Raw genomic sequence first — 18,331 nt, forward strand, 5'->3', positions numbered from 1 at the left:
CAAGGCTGTCTCAGGGAAGCAAGAACAGAGAGGACAGGGAGGTTTCTCAAACACCTCAGTGAATAATCTGTGTCAAATTTGACCTAAAGGAATAAATCTTCCCTATACCAGCTGTGTCACCTATGGCCATAGCTAGTCTTTATGTCCTTTTGCTTTAATTTATCTGTATGTTTTACATAAATGATAACCCTTAACAGTGTTTGAACACTCACAATTTCTTTCCAGCCACTACAATATTCCTCTAGCATTTCTCTTGCATTTTCTAGTTCCTAGATGATTTCTTTGTGGACTTTTTTATTTTTTTAATTGGTGAAGGGTTTTTTTGTTTGTTTGTTCTGTTTTGTTTTATTTTTCCTGTAACTGCTTAAGAATCACAATACAGGCTGATATAAAGTCCTTTAAAATAAAATATTGTGAGATAAAAACCTTTAAATCTCATCCTTTCCTTAAACTGCCAATAATTTTTGTAAGTAAGCTGTTCTGGCTACCCTATTGTAATATCCTTACATTCTTCTTCCAGGGTTTTATTCCAGCAGTAGGCAGCTGTTGTCCAACTTTCATTTGAAATTGGATGCATTTCTGTTTTCCTCACAACATAGCATAAACATGGTCTAGCACTAGATGTTGTTCCACTGCATTTCTATCAACTACCAAACCTCAGTCAGGTTTGTATTCAAACTGTAGAAACACTGTTTTGGAACTGAAAAAAAAAAAAAGAAAGGAAAAAAAAATCTATAAGCTTGAGGTAGAAGCTGCCACACCCTGCTTACTGATGGCAATAAATAATGTCTCTGAGCACAGATGTCTTTACCACTGATTGTTAAGGTTAAAAAAAAAAAGTTTTAATTCAAGGACTGGAACCAGTCACGTTGAGCTTCTGTTGGTTCCTAAAACTTGCTGACCCTCTGTACTGATTAGTTCAACCAGTTCAGTAGGGCAAATCCTTCATCATTTGGCATCCTGGGGAAACTGCATCTTGCACTTGTCAGCTGGAACAGTCCTAGTGATGAAGGTCCTAGCTTTGAGGCTATGTCTGCACACCTAAGTAAAGGAGGTGAGGAGCAGACCCTAGCTGCCACAGCAGAGTGGCACAGGCTAATGGATACCCACATCGCCAGGGCCAGACCCCTCTTCAAGCAGAACGGCTTCACCCATCACCCAGTGCATTTAGCCTGTGTGTCCTCAAGCCCCTGGATATCACTATATAAGCCCCAAGATACCACTGTTGGTTTATGTGTCTTTTATTAATTTGATAGACCTAAAATAATATGAGGGCTGTGGTATAGCCAGTACACACAGTGCTTGCAATATTGAATTAAGACAAACAGGTCTTGCTGGGAGTTTGGGCTTCTGGAAGCACAAAGCCTTCCAGGATGGTTTGAGAGGGCTACATAGCATGTAGGTAGCTAAACCTGGTGAAGTCCATATTGCCTTTTGGGAGAAACCACTGGCATGACCTTTTTGCAGACTCTTCCCAAACTCCATTTTGGAAGTAGTCAGCTGAAAAGGTTGAAAGCAGAGGCAGGGTGTGTACTAGCAACTAAACAATGTGCACTGCCTGTGTTCATGCTCATTCTCTGCCTTTTATCTTCCTTTTCCTGGAATTGTGATCTACCTTCTGGATCTACAGTGAATACATCTTATACTTCTTACTAGATTAACATCTTTCCCTTACCAAAAAAAAAAAAAAAAGTATTTAACTTTACAGTAGCATTAGATCTGTTATTTGAAAGGCCTTCAGGTCCTGTGATCTATCATTTGCAAAATATCTTTGAGCACGATGCAGTAGGTGCCCTCCAGGCTGACTGCAGCCACTAGGACGTTCCCATCTGGCCTACCATCTTGTCTGTAGCAGACGGAGACCAGATGTTCAAGGAATTAATTCACTGGGACAGCTGAACTTCTTCCCATGCCTTCACAGCCCGGCACAGAGAGAAGCACCCCACTACTGTGCCCATCACGGCTGGGGTGAGGACAAGAGGACTAATAACTGTTTCTGCCCATGCCTTGATTTGTTCATTAGCATCCAATTTAAAATCTTTGTCTCCTTCCTTTCTGATTGAGCATCTGGAGACACAAGCAAGATATCACGAGGCAGAGCACAAAGCACAACAACCCCTTGTGTGCCCTCTTGCCCCAGGATAAAAGTCCTGATCCCACAGTAACTAGGGAGTAATGTATACAAACCTGCATTTAGCACAGGATGTGTGTGTGTAGCCACAACATGTAAACAGAAAGCTTACAGAATCCAAATCTCTGCATGGTCTTTCCTTACAATTTATTCTTATGTTGCTACTTTTCAAGTCCACTTCTCTTCTGCTAAGGAGTTGCTCATTTCCCCTAGGGATTTCCACAGCTGCTACAGCTGTTATTCTCCTTGTTCTTGCCCCAGCTCTTCTCCACTTACAAATGCTGGAAGAGTCATACAAATCTTTTACTTTCTTCTACCACTTGAAGCTTCTAGACATTGTGCTGATCTGCAGAGTTTATCATGTACATAAAGGTCACTCCACTCGTTGTGTATGTCAGCTGTGCTTTTTGTATTTTTTTTTTCTGCCTCTGGTCTCTTCTGTCATAGCATTTCAGCTTCTCAGACAGGTCCAGGTGTCAGCTATGTCCAAGTGTCACCCTCCCTCTCTATGTCCCATTTCAGATCTGGCACTTGCCTTGGCTTGGCAGTTTTCAGTCGCTCCTGTAAGAGTTGGTCCTGGGCACATTCGAGCCGAAGGACCCAACCACCCTGCCAAGGCTATGCCAGGGGGGCATGGTGCTGTGTCCAGGGATGAAGAGGCCAAGCCCATGAGCAGGACACGGCTGTCCTACAGGCTAGAGTTGGCCTCTGAGCCCTTCTGCGGTGTCTGCCTGATCTTTTTGCTGAAACCCCAGCCGTGGTTTCAGCTCCCATCAGACTCATGGCTGAGCACCCCAGGCTCAAAGGCTTCAGGAACAAAGGCTGAGGCAGGCTCTGGGGGTGCCGTATAGCCATTTCTATACATGCCCTAATTGGGGTGAGTCTCTTGATGAGTAAATCCAGCAAATGGATTGGAGATAGCAAACAGCTGATTCAGTCCAGCAAATAGCTTGGAGAGCTGTTTCTGATCCACAGGCCCTACCTACAAGCAGGGCAAACTGCAGCCAACCCTCCTTGCTGAAGGCACTCAGAGGAGGAGTGTGAGTGTAGGTACCTACAGGAAAAATACTCCCATGGTCCATCACAGAATCAGTATGATAAAGGACCAGTTGAATAAAATATAAAATAAAATAAAATAAAATAAAATAAAATAAAATAAAATAAAATAAAATAAAATAAAATAAAATAAAATAAAATAAAATAAAATAAAATAAAATAAATAAAACACCTTTTTTTTTTCCAAAAGAAATGTTGCCAGAGTATTAAGTGAGTGACACTGAGACCAGAACAGCTTATTAGAAAGGTTGACGGAATGCACTACCGTAAGGGTTAAAAATGAAGTGGTTTCAGGGAGGACTCCCCCCCCATCCCACAGTCTTGTGCTGTGGTTTCACCAGCGCCACCCAGATCAGCCTCTGGCACCAACAGAGACACCACCATTTGTGCCAGTTTCCTGGTGGGAGTGATTGATTAGAGCTGGTTGAGCCTGCTCTGTCCAGAGCAGGTGTGGAGCAAATTTGCCCTGACTCAGTCAATTAACTTTATCAGAGAATCAGAATCAACAGCATGAATACGATAACAACGTGTTACAGGCTCTGTGCTTCTCACTGTGCCTGGTCTCATGCTACCAGTATAATCCTGGAGTTAGCACTAAAAATGGTGCCCAAATCTTTTAATGTTTGGGCACTTAGGTCCAGATTCATCCCATGCATGAGCAGAAGTTTAGTGAGCTTACTGCAGCTATACTTCTCTGCACCATGGGCTTCATCTGATATGCAGGAGTAATTACCAAAGCCTAAAGCTTTGTGTTTAAATCTGTGTTATCTTTCAGGGGGTTGGGTTTTTTTGCTTGTTTGTTTTATTTCAGAAGAACAATACCCAGAAACTACCCTAACAAGTGAGAGAATCCTGAATGAAATCATCTGGTATAGTACAAAGAAGGGAGGACAAATTTAGAAAAAGCAAAACTTGGACCAAGAGACTAGATAACCAGAATCCCAAAGGGCAAACCTGATGTGTGTCCTGTGATGCAGAACGTGGGTCCCCAGGATGACTTGAGTTTACCAGAGCTGAGGGTCAGTGCTGCAACCTCCATCTCCCACACTCCTGCCATTATGCTGAGAAATTCCTGCATAGTTTCCTATGGCCACGATTAGAGACAGGGAAAATCCCATGTCTAAAAAATGTGCCTTAGGGTGCCTCTGGCAGCTCAAATAAGCATTCCTCCAAGTCTGATGGGCAGCCAGACTGGTATAAAGCTGACTTCAGTGAAGTCACCTTGCAGGCCATAACACAATGCGGTTTGTTTGGTTCCTGATCCAGCTACGGATGAAGTCAAAACACATATTGACCAGTACATTAAAGAAGGCTTCTTTCCTGTGTTAACCTAGTCTGACGCTATATGTAGAAGCATGTATAGGGCCAGCAATGTGAAAAGGCTGCCTATGCCCTTTTCCTGACAACACCTCCCTAGCTCACAAGTCCCCAGCTGCAATCCTACACATTCTGTAAATCAGGCGCACCCCGCCTTGCCTCAAGCCACATCATTTGTTTTCATGCCCATTTGAACTCAGCTAAATCAAGCTGTTGTCCAAACGGATGGTCAACCAGAGAAATTGGACCGTAATGAAGTAAATCATTCTGAAATATGTTCTGATCTTCCTGCAAAGTTGCCTCTTCAAAGATGACTGTCACGTTGGTGGATTCAGCCTGCAGGTCCATGGAGCCCCTTGCCTCCAGCAGTCCTCTCCTGGAATAATCAAATAACTCTGCAAAGGAGACATCGGTAAGTCTCTGTGACAGCCTAAGCAGGGGCTAAGGATGCTAAATGCTTTTGTCAGCCCTCAAGCATTGGCTGGTCACTCGTTCTTACTCTCAGAAAGGAAGCTGTGTGTAAACTTTGTACTACCTGAGCTCTTCTTGGTAGCTGAGGCTGTGTTACAAAATACTCTGAAAGACAAAGTTCCTCAAAATGCTGAACTATGTTGGGTTTTTATGTGTATGTTGTTGTTTGTTTGTTTGTTTTTCTCTTTCCCCACTCCCCCCCTTTTTTTTTTTCCAACCTATAGATATCACTTGGCCTCTGTCCTTACCCCATTAAGGTTTCTGGCTGAGCTGTGGCAGCTGGTGTGCCAGCACTGGGTCTGAACAAAGGACTCACTGAGCTACCAGCACAACGTGGAGCAACACCAAGGCAGATGTAAGTCACCCCCGACTGCCAGAGCTCAGCAGTTGGTCATCTCAGAAGCATGGCAGGGTCCCTGCCTCACCTGCTCATGCCTCCCTGTTTTTCTTTCCCTTGCTGTTGTGGTTGCAGTGAGGTTGGGTCCTCTAGTTTGCATCAGAAGCCCTCTGCCCACACAGAATCCATGACAGGAGTGGGACTGTAGCTGGCAGCATCCTCATCTCTGGATTGAATTGCAAGTTCAAATCCCATTGCAATGGTTTGGCTCAAAAATATCGTGAGCTTGTGTCACAGTGCTAATCAGAACTAGGCACTGTTACAAGGAGTTTTCCTCCTGGTCATGATCTCTGCTGTTATTAAAGGATCTTGTCACTTTTAAAACAGTGCTGTTCCATCTCATAATGAAGCAAGGCCATATGGTATATGAAGCAAGAACACAAGGAAGCAAGACAGCAAGAAAGCAAAAGCAAGCAAAAAAGAGAAAGAGGGAAAGAGACATGGAAAGAAAATGAGAGGCAGAAAGACAGAGGGAGAGGGAACAGTCAAATACCAATGAGATATGCTGCTTCCTCTTTTTTGTTATGTGCCATTTCCCCAGATCCACCCTGTAGCCATAATCGCTGCATTGTACTACAGTGAAAGCAAATAAAAAGAGTACCTGAGAGAAAAAATGTGGTCTAAAAAAGGGAAAAGTTCCCCTGCCTTGTAATATGTGCAATTCTGGGCAGTGTAGGCATGAAACATGAGCTGAGACATCTCTGTTTCAGTGAACATGCTATGTTTTAGATGATGTTACTCTTATAACTTCTAAACTTCATGATATAAACAGCAAACCTAATTCTGGAAAAAGCACCTACCACACCTGATTACCATAACCAGGAGCACACACCTTTAAATCAAAAGTCAGTTGAGTTGGAAAAGGTTTAAGTTTTTTCAATAAATTACTTTTTATAATGACTATAAAAGTTATATAGTACACAGAGACTTGCTAGAGGTAGATACTTTACTGTACCTGAATTGCTGGGAATACTTCCTGAGACATAAAGCTGACAATCAGACAGCTGAGTGTGTTTGAAAAACATCGTCTACCAAGAGATTAAAGTATGAATTTAGTAAAGTAATCCAGGAAGGAAATCCTTTGTTCTCCCTTGTTACTTATCTTGGCAACTGAAGTGGTGTAATGGGAAATGAGCTTACAATTTAATTAAAAGCAGTTGAAATATAGGAAGTCTGAAAACAAAATAATTTTTCTCTGTTAAATATATGGATTTTTACTCTTACTGAACTATATTTCAACACATTTTTGTATTTTATGCCCCTGATAAGTTATTAAACATATAAAATTGCCTTATTTATAGAGTATAACAGAGTTGCTAGCAATAGTGCCTGTATTTTTCAATATAGCAACTACTTAGATGTGCATAGATTCTAGATGAACTTTTAATTACAAGGGAATTAAGAGAATTGCTAGGAATAAAACATGTTTGTTAATCTCTGAAGAAGGGAACAAAAGGAATGATGATTCTAAATCAGAAAGTGTATCAAACTGCATTTTTTTAAAGAAAAATAAAGCACAGCTAGAAAATAAATCCTTGTACTTAGAGTTGTTGAGAGAAGGTCGTAAGGAAGGTTAAGGGGGAGAAAACTAAGTATGTGAAACTGAGCATATCTCTGTGATGTGCAGCATGGGGAGTAAAGGGAATTCACTAATGAACTTATCCAAACTACTAACAATTATTTTAAAGTGTTTCTGGAGAATTAGTAAGCTCTCAGAGGTCTGAAAAGAAAGGGAACATGTTACTGGTCTTTAAAAGTGGCAGGGAAGAGGAAGAGAAAGAGTGAACCTGTCATCTACCATCTGCTAAGCCTAACTTCAGACTGCAGTAATATAGTGGAAAAAATATTAAAAGGTAAAAATCCTAAGCACTTAGGGGAGAATGGATCCACAACCAATAAACAGCATGGATTTATAAAGAAGGGAAGAAAGGCACATGCAAGCATTTTTTTCTTCCTATAATTGTGAAGTGGTGACTGAAGGGAATACAGTAGGTGTAATATACGTGCCTACCAACGTATAGATTTGGATGTATGGGCCTCAGTAAATTAAATAAGATCTAGCACTGTGGAAAAAAAAAATCCAATGTAATTTCTGGGCTTCTAACACAGAGGCATCGTGTCATGTTCCTGGGAAGTGATAGATGTCTCTCTCAGTATACAATACTGATGAGATAGCACTCGACTACTGCTTTCAGATTTAAGTACTTTCAGTACCAATAAAGGTGAACTGGAAGGAGTTCAAGAGCATGGAAGGAAAAGGAAATGCCTATTGGCAATGAAATATTAACTGAAAATAAACATCTATAGCTTGGCCAAATAGTAGTGGGAAGAGTAAGCTCAGTGCCACGTTCATTACAGTGGAAAGTTTCTAATATAAAGAAAGTAGAGTTGAGTGTAAGCATGAAAGATAGACAGGGAGTAAATACTAACTGTACATGGCCAGCACTCTGGCCTCTGTTCCTGCTGAGACCCATCCAGACATTTCTTGTAGGTGTTTCAAAGGGACAGAGAGAATAAAGATTTGCTCTGAGAGCTAGAAACAAGAGTGGCGTGATTGGATGGAGCTGTGTAAGGCATAATTCAGGCTGAAGGAGATAAGTAAGCATTGTAGGTAGCTCCGTTAGTCCAGGGAATTGTTTGCTAAACAGTGCAGGTAACTCTGCTTTGGCCAAAACATGAGAATTTATAGGGAGAATTTATAGGAGTTAGGAAGGGAATGCCTTAGAGGTGGTTGTCTGGAGAAAGAAAGGAAAGAGAAAAATAGGGTGAGGAAGGAAAATGAGAGAAGGAAGGAAGGAAGGAAGGAAGGAAGGAAGGAAGGAAGGAAGGAAGGAAGGAAGGAAGGAAGGAAGGAAGGAAGGAAGGAAGGAAGGAAGGAAGGAAGGAAGGAAGGAAGGAAGGAAGGAAGGAAGGAAGGAAGGAAGGAAGGAAGAAAGAAAGAAAGAAAGAAAGAAAGAAAGAAAGAAAGAAAGAAAGAAAGAAAGAAAGAAAGAAAGAAAGAAAGAAAGAAAGAAAGAAAGAAAGAAAGAAAGAAAGAAAGAAAGAAAGAAAGAAAGAAAGAATAAGATAATAAGATTGGGGATGGCCAGAGTCTCGAAGTTCCCAAAACCAAAGCAAAACAAGCTGAATCGTGGTCTCTTCTAGTCGTTCTTAAACCTCAGGTAACGCTTCAGTCAGTGCTCATGCACCCTGAGCTGTCCCTGACCCTGGAATGCCATCGGCCTCTTCCAGCCAAAGTCCATTTCAAGTGCATATACTTCCCAAAGTGTGACTATGTAAATGCATTAATAAAAACCTGTTGAGAGCCTCTTGACTCTTACCCAGGCTCATCCCTTAGTCCCTCGGCTTCAGCTTCAAAAGTAGACCAGTGATCATTCCCTTCCCCATGCTTCTTGCGTGCATTTTCGGCCGGATTCCCCCGCCTCTACATTTCCAGGTCACTTTCGGCGTCTCCAGCACCTTCCTTCCCGGATCGAGACGAGCCGTGCCGGGGCTCGGTGCACTTCTCCTGCTGCCCAGGAGATGGTGCTGTGGATTTTGGATCGGGAGAGCCGCGGCGGGGGCCGGGGGCTGGCGGCCAGCAGCCCCGCTCCGTGCGGGGAAGGGGGCGGTGGGAGGCTGTAGGTCTCGCCGGGGACCCCGGGGTGCCACCGGTGCCCCTGCAGCCCTGCAGACTTTTCCCTCGTCCCGCAAGGGACACGGGAGCAGCGTTTCGCAGCCCCTCGCCACCCAAATTTCTCTGCCGGGCCCCCTCTCCGTAGACCGGAAAAAAAGCTGGGACACCGGAGGCAGGTTTGTATGGAGAGCTTCGGCCCCTTCTCCTCCTCCCCTACACGCAGCACCTGTGGGCTGCGTGGTCCCTGGGAACAAACACTAAATAAAAATAGAAGAAAATAACAATAATAATAAAAACTTCCCAACCTGGGAATTCACCGGGGAGAGATACCTCTGAGGAGGTTTGTACTAGGAGAGGATGTGATGGAGGTGGCTTTATTTTTCTGTTTTAACCTTTCTCCTCTCCACCCTGAACTTAACTAAAGTTTGCCAAAGGGTGGAGCAAACACGCAGGCAGCCGCGGCGAGGGGAGGCTCTCCCCGACCGCCGGCTCGGCTGTGCCCTGCTGTAGGGGGCTCGGCGTGCCGGGGGCAGGACAGGCTGCAGGAAGGAGCTGTCAGACTAAAATCCATATCCAGGTCCCGCTGTACTGCCCGCTCTCAGCCCTGCCCCGGGACCCTCCGGCCTTCCCCGGGCCGGGGTCTCCTGGTACTGGAGCCACGTTCAAGTTTGCAGCTGCCTGCGGCCATCCCCCGGCCGCCTTTGCCGGGCGCTGGGGGCTGCTCCTTTCCCCAAATAACGCCCGAAGAGGAGCTGAGGGGGCTGCGGTACAATTAAAGCAGGTAACGAGACGCCGGGCAGATGTGTTTTCATTGCGCTGTAAGATAAACGCGGTGTTAAATGCCTGACAACTTCCCAGAAGCAATCAGCAAAAGTTTACGAGTGCATAAACCTCAAAGACCATTCCTCGGTATTTTTATAAGCCCCGCATTTAAAGCTTCTATAAATTCTTCTGCCTGCTTCCAAACTAAAGTTCCCGGAGACTACAAAACAGCCACTTCTCACGGGAGGGTGCCCGGGGGAGCGGGGAGAAGCAGATCGCAGCCAGCGGGGCTCCCTTTTTGTCTCCTTTTTCCCCCCTCCAAAGCTAAAGTTTGCCAGAAAGTTGGGATATTAAAGCACGGCAGAGCACAGGCGAGATGACTGGGGTGCAGCAAAGTTTCAAGAGCAGGGGGCAGACCCAGAAAGAAGGGGAGAAGAAAGGCTGAGAATAAATAAAAGGCGAGGCAGACGAGCGGCCGGGCAGAGATCCACGCACAGCTGATGGGTGGACAAGGATGAGCTTAGAGACGAAGAGGGAGAAAAATTGCAGGAGAAGAGAGCAAACGTTGGTGAACACAACCGAGGACAAGGGGAGGCGGCCGAGACCCCGGGGAGGTGGCTGAGCAGCCCCTGTCCCCCCGCTCCGACGGCGCGGCCCCCTCGGCGCTTGCGGAGGGGGAGCACTCGAGGTCCCCAAAGTTTAAGGCAAAAGGAGGGAGGGAGGCAGCATTAGTGAAGGAGGGATGGAGCTGGAGACCTCTGTCTCCAAAGGAATAAGCTGCGAGAACCTTCCCCCTAGGCATCATATCAGAATAATGCTATCCGTCATCCTCAAGTGACCACAGGAGTTTCACAAGTTGGACGTTAACCAGATTTTTAAAAATAAAATAAAAATAAAAGTATTGCGGTTATAAAGCCCTTTGTTTATGATCCCAGGGAAAAATGAAGTCGCTAATTGGCAGACAATAAAGGTAAAATGCCTTCGGATTAATAATGATGGAGGTTAACGGTGTGGCATCCCCCGGAAAGGGGGAGGGGAGCGAGGCGCTTGGACGGCGACCAGGGACAAGTGCGGCAGCCAAAGGGGGCTGGGGGGGCTGGGGAGGGGGGGACACAGCCCCTCTTCGCAGGGCTCGGCTTGTGTGTTCGTGTCTGATCCCGAGGCACGAGGTGACGGAGGGCCGTATTGTAGTCATGTCCTTGCTGGATGAAATCTCAGTCAATTACTTTGAAATCCGCAGCTTGGCTTCTTTTCATTCTTTCCAGGTGAAAATTCAAACGTTTGCTGTTGTCGCCTGGTCCTTTCTTTCCCGAAACAAGGCACCCAACTGTTCTGATATTACCATTCAAAAACAGGTTCTGTGGCAAACCTCATTTGTGAATCTATTACAGAGATTAATAGATTATTTCTCCTTTTTCAACTAATTCTCAGTGGGGAAATTTAACCATATGGTAAGGAGAGAATTAGAATTTCATCACATTAGAGCAAAATGTAATGAAAAGAGTCCAACACCTGGGGCCAACTCTGAAAGACACAATTAAAAGGTTTTTAATGAAACCGGAGAAACCCCAAATTTCATAGCCTTCAGTAATTCTGCCACATAAGAATGATTTGCCGCAAGTGTTGGGAAATATTGTTTTTACTGATGTCAGGAGGCTGAAAACCCCGCCGCGAAATGCTAGGTGCTTTCAGAGCGCTGACAATGAAGCGGGGAGGGAGCTGCTGGCGTCTGGCGGTGGAGGAGCAGCGGGACAAAATTCACGCAAGCCCTTTGGGCTGCCGATTAAGAGGGGAGAGCCGGGAGGCTCGGCACAGCCCCGGGGAGCCGGAGCCCCGGGACTCGAGGGGAACCGGACCGGGGCCGCCCCTCGCCCTGGCACCCGCAGCCCCGGGGCTGCCCCGGGGGGGGATGTAGGGATGGATGTAGGGATGTAGGGATGGATGTAGGGATGGATGTAGGGATGGAGGGATGGATGGAGGGATGAGGGGTGCTGCCAAGAGTTGGTCCACGGCACCAAAAAGTTGCGCCGGTTTTGCCCTTTTCTCACCCCTCCCTTCCTCCCCAGCTCGGTTCATTTTCAAGGTAACTGATGGGGCTTTATATTTTTATAGGGACACGGGGGATAATCAGTCTAAAGCGGCAATCTGCTACTCGAAAGCGGCTGAGGGGAGGAGGAGGGGAACCTCCTCGCAGTTTGGTCTCCATTTGCTGGGAGGGGGGGGGAGTTGGGGGAAGAGGGCTGGGGACCATTCGCCTCCCACGGAAGCAAGGTGGACTCTGGAGGTGGGCAGGAGCGGGCACCTCGTCTCGGGTTGGTCCGGAGACTTTAAATCCTTTCTTTTTTTTTTTTTTTTTTTTCCAGTATTTTTCCCAGGCGATCCTTTTCGAGAAGAGGGGAAGGGGTGGGAGGGGGCTAGAAGTGAATGTAAATGCAGGGGTGGGTGGGCTGGGGTGGGGGGAAAGGGTGTCACTCCTGACTCGGCGGCTAAGTTAGCAGAAGTCTGCTGGCAGCACTCGGGAGGGGAAGTGTTCAAGCGGGCTTTTTTTCTGCAGTGCAGGGCTGTAATTTGCTGAAGGAGGCAAAGAACATCCTTCGATCTAAGTAGGGCTTTTAGTGTGCTCATTGATGAGTGAAAGTCGCCACACATGTCAAGCTAAAGGCAGTTGTTGGGTTACTAACAGGACACAACGTCTTGCAAACATATGCGTTAAGCTGTGTATACAGATGGCAGGGAGAATAATGGAGCAGGCGCCTCTTATAAAGCTCTAGCTGCTGCCTGTCTTCAGACCTGGGAAATGAAACTATTCAGACTCAGGGCCAGATAGCGCCTGGGATTGTTTGTTACCGTTTTAATCCTATTAATTAAAACGTTAACCTGATTGGGTAGAAAGCTCTGTCCCAACAGGCGAGTCTTCTTCATAATAACCTACTCTCAGAGATAATGATGTAAAAGACTCCCCCGTCTGCGGCGGCTGCTGGTTGATGGCTCCGGAAATCTCTTGAAGGTGAATCCAAGCAAGATAAACGGTGGAAGCGGCTCCGCTGGCAGCGCACAATGCCCCAGCGCGGCGCCTGCTGAGGGCGAGCCGGAGCCGGGGACGAAGCCGGGGACGAAGCCGGAGCCGGGGACGAAGCCGGAGCCGGAGCCGGAGCAACAGCAGCGGCAGCGGCGGCGGCGGCAGCGCCGGGCAGGGCGCAGCCCCGGCGGGAGCCGGGAGCCCGGCAGCGGCAGCAGGACGCCCGCTCGCCGCCCGCCGCGGCGCGGAGGAGCCTTGGAGGAGCGGGCCGGGAGCTGAGGGGGGCGGCGGCGGCGGCGCCGATGGAGCGGGCGCTGGGGCTGCCCGCCGAAGAGGACCTCTTCCACAAGAGCCTGGCCGCCTCGGCCAAGCGCATGGAGTCCGCCTTCCGCTCGCCCCCGGGGCTCGACCTGTCGCACCCCCGCGACCGCCAGCCCTCGCCGCTCGCCTGCTACGAGGCGGCCGAGCCCGAGGCGCTGCTGCAGCCCGGCGGAGGAGGAGGCGGCGGCGGCGGAGGCGGCGGCGGCGGGGGGGACCCGCTGGGGCTGCCGCCGGGCTCCGTGTGCGTCAAGTACGGCGAGAGCGCCAGCCGCAGCTCGGTGGCCGAGAGCAGCGGCGGCGAGCAGAGCCCCGACGACGACAGCGACGGCCGCTGCGAGCTGCTGCTGCGCGGCCCCGGGGGGGACCCCCGCGACGCCTCGCCGGCGGTCGGCGGCGGCGGGGGCAGCGGCGGCGGCGGCGGCGGCGGCGTGGGGCCGAAGGCGGCCGAGGGGGGCTGCTCCAACAGCCACGGGCACGGCGGCAGCAAGAAGTCCAAGGAGCAGAAGGCGCTGCGCCTCAACATCAACGCGCGGGAGCGGCGGCGGATGCACGACCTGAACGACGCGCTGGACGAGCTGCGGGCCGTCATCCCCTACGCGCACAGCCCCTCGGTGCGGAAGCTGTCCAAGATCGCCACGCTGCTCCTGGCCAAGAACTACATCCTCATGCAGGCGCAGGCCCTGGAGGAGATGCGGCGCCTCGTGGCTTATCTCAACCAGGGCCAGGCCATCTCCGCCGCCTCCCTGCCCAGCTCCGCCGCGGCGGCGGCGGCGGCGGCGGCCGCGCTGCACCCCGCCCTCGGCGCCTACGAGCAGGCGGCCGGCTACCCCTTCAGCGCCGGGCTGCCCCCCGCCACCTCCTGCCCGGAGAAATGTGCCATTTTCAACAGCGTCTCCTCCAGCCTCTGCAAACAGTGCACGGAGAAGCCTTAAGCCTCGCCGCCGCCGCCGCCTCCCCGCCTCCGGTAGCCGGGCACCGGCGGTGGCAAGCGGGGGTCTGCGGCCGGGCCGGGGGGCGAGGGGGCAGCGGAGGGACTGCGAGCCGCCAGGGCTCCCCCGTCTCCCCACTGGGACGGCGGCTTTTTGGGGACGGAGACGGGCCCCGGTGGGAAAGGGGCGCGGGGCCAGGGCGGGCGGAGGGGCGGCGGGGAGGGGGCTTCAGCCTCGGGGGTGCCGGGGGGGTTTCCCTGGAGGTGCGACCCGCACAAAGGAGAGGCTGAGAGGCGGCAGGCCGGGAGGGCTGGAGCCGCGGAGAGGGATGGAAAGAACCCCCCCACACCCCCACCCGGGACCCCGGCCCCGCCGCCCCTCTGCCCGCCCGGGGCGCCGAGGTCCCGGGGCCGGTCCCGGGGCAGGAGCCGGCGGCGGAGGTGGATGGATGGGACAAATCAGAGAGGGCACTCGAGCATAGATTTTTTTTTTTTTTTTTAATTATTATTAGCAGTATTATGATTATTCTGAGCCAGGAAACGAACAAACTTGAAATGTAAACTTATTATTTAAGCGACTCGCAGAAACAAAGAGACTGGACCACTGCTATGGAAGACTTTGTATTTTTTATCGTCTCTAAACTTTGATCCTGTGAAAATGCGCAAAGTTTTGGTGAGAGTGATTTAAAAAAAAAAAAAAAGAGAGAGTTAAAAGAAAAAAAAAAAAACGGCAAAAAAATAACCGATCCGAACCCCTCCTCCGTGTGGCCGAAAGTATCGCATTTTTCAAAGAAATATTTACGTGCACCTTGTTTCTTTCCACTTCGCAATGATGTATAAACAAGACATGATATTTATTTGTTATTCTTTAACTGACCCTCCCACGCCAACAGTATTTCTCATGTGTTAAGGTCACGGGTCTTCTGTGCGGTTACTTTAAAATGCTTCTAAAATTCTGTTTATGGATTAACTTAAACTGTGTGCCAAGTGTTTTAAAACGTTTATTTGCCAACGCCGTATAGCCAGAAATGTTGATGTATCCGAGCTGCTTAGGTTTATGAAAGGTCATCTGGATTTTAAGTTGCATCATCCCTGTATTTCAATTGAGCTTTAATAAATTGCTTCAGTCCAAAAATTACAGGAAAGGTGTATTCTTAATTGCTCAACCCACTGATTTTTGAAAGGGTATCCTTTGCATTATAACAGGCATTATAACAGGTAATAGCTATTTACTTTTACATGGCATCAGAGCAATAGCTGCTACAAGAACATTTGCCAAGCCAATGTTTTCCCAGGCGCTGGGTGGTTTTCAAAGGTATAATTTAAACCGCTTTTAACGTGGATGTAAATTATTCTGACTGTGGATGATTATTTAAGTTGAAATACTTTAAAATACTTTAGGCTGATTTACAGAACGCGTGGAATTCTCACCTTTTCTTTTTTTGGGGGGTGGGGTGGGAGGGTGGGGTATTTTTTTCTTTTTTTTTAATCTTTTTTTTTTTTTTTGAAGATAAATGAGAGATGAAGAGCAAGAAGTAGCTATTTACCCAAAGTGAGCCTTCAGTTTGAGTTTGCATGGCTGGGTGGCTGTTTCTCTGCCATTTGTAAATCAAGATTTTTGTTTGCTTTGGTTCGTTTTTTTTTTATTCCAAAACGAGTCCTGCTATTTTCCACTACTTGCAGATAATACAAATTCGGACTGTCAGGTTGGATGGCGAAATAGGAGCCATGATGGATCTGTTGGCAGGTCACGGATGTGTAAAGAGTGATATATATTAAATAGGTCAATCAGATTATGACAGCAATGTACGATCGTTTGTATGTGTATCTATGTCGGAAAGAATCTTTATTAAAATATTTTGAACAAACGCTTGTATTATGCTGTGCTCTGTTAAGGATACACCTCCAGATTTAAGGGGGGGTGGTGGTGTCGTTCCTTTCCTTTGCCTTCCCCCCCCCCCCATTTTCCCCCCTCCCCTCTCCCAGCCCCTGGGATGGGGCCGAGGAGCTCCCTCTTCTCCCTCACCGGGCCCCTACAGGGGGATCGGGGGGTGACAGCGCCTTAGTCCCCCCTGATACCCCGAGGTGAGCCGTCCCCCTATCCCTTTCCACCTCCTCCTTGTCCCACCCCCCCAAATTTTGGGGCAGAGCCGCCTCTCTGTCGGGCCCCCTCCTTCCTTCCCTCCCGGCCGGCGCCCGGTGTCCGCGGTGCCTCCGCTCCCATCGGCAGCCCTGCACGCGGGGGAAGGGGATAAATATTTTCCGCTCCACTTGCCATCAAAAAAGATTAATCAGAACCTGTAACTTTTCAGGAAACATAACTGTAAAGTGCCACGGAGCTGTGGGAAGGCAGCCCAGAGAGGGTGGGCAGATCAGCCCCCAGGCGCAAGGAGAAGCGTCTCTCAGCATTTACTAGACAAAGGCTGGGTGCGTCTAATTATGATTATTAAAACAATTTCCATGACGATGTCTAATATTATGTTAATTTGAAAACAACTGTGTATGAAAACTGTCGACTATAATACCTAAATTCATTTAATGAAACACATCGTTAAGGCAATTAAACCTCCTGGATGTGATTAAGGAACATAATTACGACACTGTTCTGCGCCATAATTGGGTGTCTTTAATCAAGGGGTAAAGTGATCAGCAACACAGCCATTAGTTTGTATTGTTCTGTCTCTGCTGTCCATCATTCTGATTAGGAATTAACCACCGCCACCAGCTTGGCGTGGTGCGTGCCTCTGTGTGTGCGGGTGCGTGTGTGTGTGTGTGTGTGTGTTCGTGCATTTAACATCGCAGGACGCATTTGCTGCAAGATTTACTGCTTAATACCTCTCCTTTCCGAGCAGCCTTCCCGGAGCCGTCCCCTCGAAGGCTCTGGCTCTTGGCTGCCCATGGGACGGGGGTGACACCGGGGGAGGCGAGACAGAGGCCAGCCCTCGCTGAAACTCTTGCAGATGCCGGCACCGGGCTGGGGGGCTCCCGGGGGGGCTGCAGGGGCCGTCCCCTTCCTCCCGGCTCTGTCTGGCTTAACCTCGTTGCTCCTTCTTCTCCGGGGCGATGTTGCCCAGGTGTCTTTCTCCCTGTGCCTCCCGTGCAAAGGATGCTCAGGGAGGAGGGAAGCGCCCCGCACTCGCTCTGCACTCCCTGCCATCCCGGCTGCCACTTTAAAGCTCTCGCTTTACCTCCTCCTGGCTTTCCCGGGAGAGGGCAGGGGGCTCCGTGCGGGCTGGGGGCGCTGCCACCGCCGGCACCTCGCTGCTGTCACCCCTGGGGAGCGAGGAGAGGGCGCGGGGCCAGTCCCGGGGCAGGTCCCGTCGGGCAGGGGGAGGAGAGAGGCTCCCCCGCCCCTCTTCTCCCCCGATCTATCAGTAAGCCTAAGAGGGACGTGTCCCCCCTGGAAAGGGAAGCTTCCTCACCTGCAGCAGCCCCGGCCCTGCTCCAAACGCCCCCTCGGACCCGCTCCCTTCCCCCGGCCCCGAGCCTGAAATCGTCCCAGCATGAGTGACATTGGCTTTCCTAATGTAATGACTTATGAAAGATATAATCATGTGTTAAATTGAATCCTCCGCTTAACTGTTAATGGTGTGCTCTGGGCACATTTACGTATTAGATGCTATGGTAACTAATTACCACTAGAAGAAGGGATAATACACTTTCCAGACTTTGACAAATAATTATGAGTGTTCACATCCCTGCTAGCAGCAGTTGCAGCGGATCTGCTGGAATGAGTAAGTGAATAAATGAATGGGTAAGTGAACTTGTGTGCATGGAGGGGACTAGATAATGAATAGTGGTCAAGTGAGTTTTCTTATTAAAACCTTTAATGAAAATGTGATTTAGGGTAGAAGGGGGGAAAAAAAAGCGCGACGCTGCCTCTAAACGTAATTAAATCGCGTAATATAAACATCAGAAACATAAATAAGTTTGCTTTTAATTAAAACGCGGCAGTCAAAGTAAATTATCCACGTGCTCGGAAACTTTACAGCAATTAACACTCGGGTTTTGGTGGCAGAGAGGGGATGTCGGAGGGGTTTGTGGGGGTGTAAAATAAACGAGCCCGGGCTCGGCGGCTCCCTGCAGCATCCTTTGTCACCTGGGTGCCAACAGGCCGAGGGGAGAAGGAGCTTGCCGTCGGGCAGGACAAAACTTCGGGCAAGTGGCACTCTGTCCCCCCCGGGATGTCCCAGCCGTCGGAAGGACCAGCAGCTGTCTGAGCAAAGAGCTACAGCCGGCCCCTGTCCCCTAGGTCCCCAGGCAGCTCCGTGTCGCTGAGACCCCCGGCGGGGTTTGCTCCCCTCCCTCGGGCT

General features: G+C 49.1%; 1 protein-coding gene across 1 annotated transcript; it reads left to right on the forward strand.

The window, feature by feature from the left end:
• The first annotated feature begins 12,180 nt into the window (after positions 1 to 12,180).
• On the forward strand, positions 12,181 to 15,886 carry BHLHE22 (basic helix-loop-helix family member e22). Its single transcript, XM_068671980.1, has one exon. It carries the CDS (start codon positions 13,072 to 13,074, stop codon positions 14,020 to 14,022), a length of 951 nt encoding a protein of 316 aa, XP_068528081.1. The 5' UTR covers positions 12,181 to 13,071; the 3' UTR covers positions 14,023 to 15,886.
• Positions 15,887 to 18,331: the final 2,445 nt, after the last annotated feature.

The sequence above is a fragment of the Anas acuta genome, chromosome 2 (genome assembly GCF_963932015.1).
Source record: "Anas acuta chromosome 2, bAnaAcu1.1, whole genome shotgun sequence".
Taxonomy (NCBI): Eukaryota; Metazoa; Chordata; class Aves; order Anseriformes; family Anatidae; genus Anas; species Anas acuta.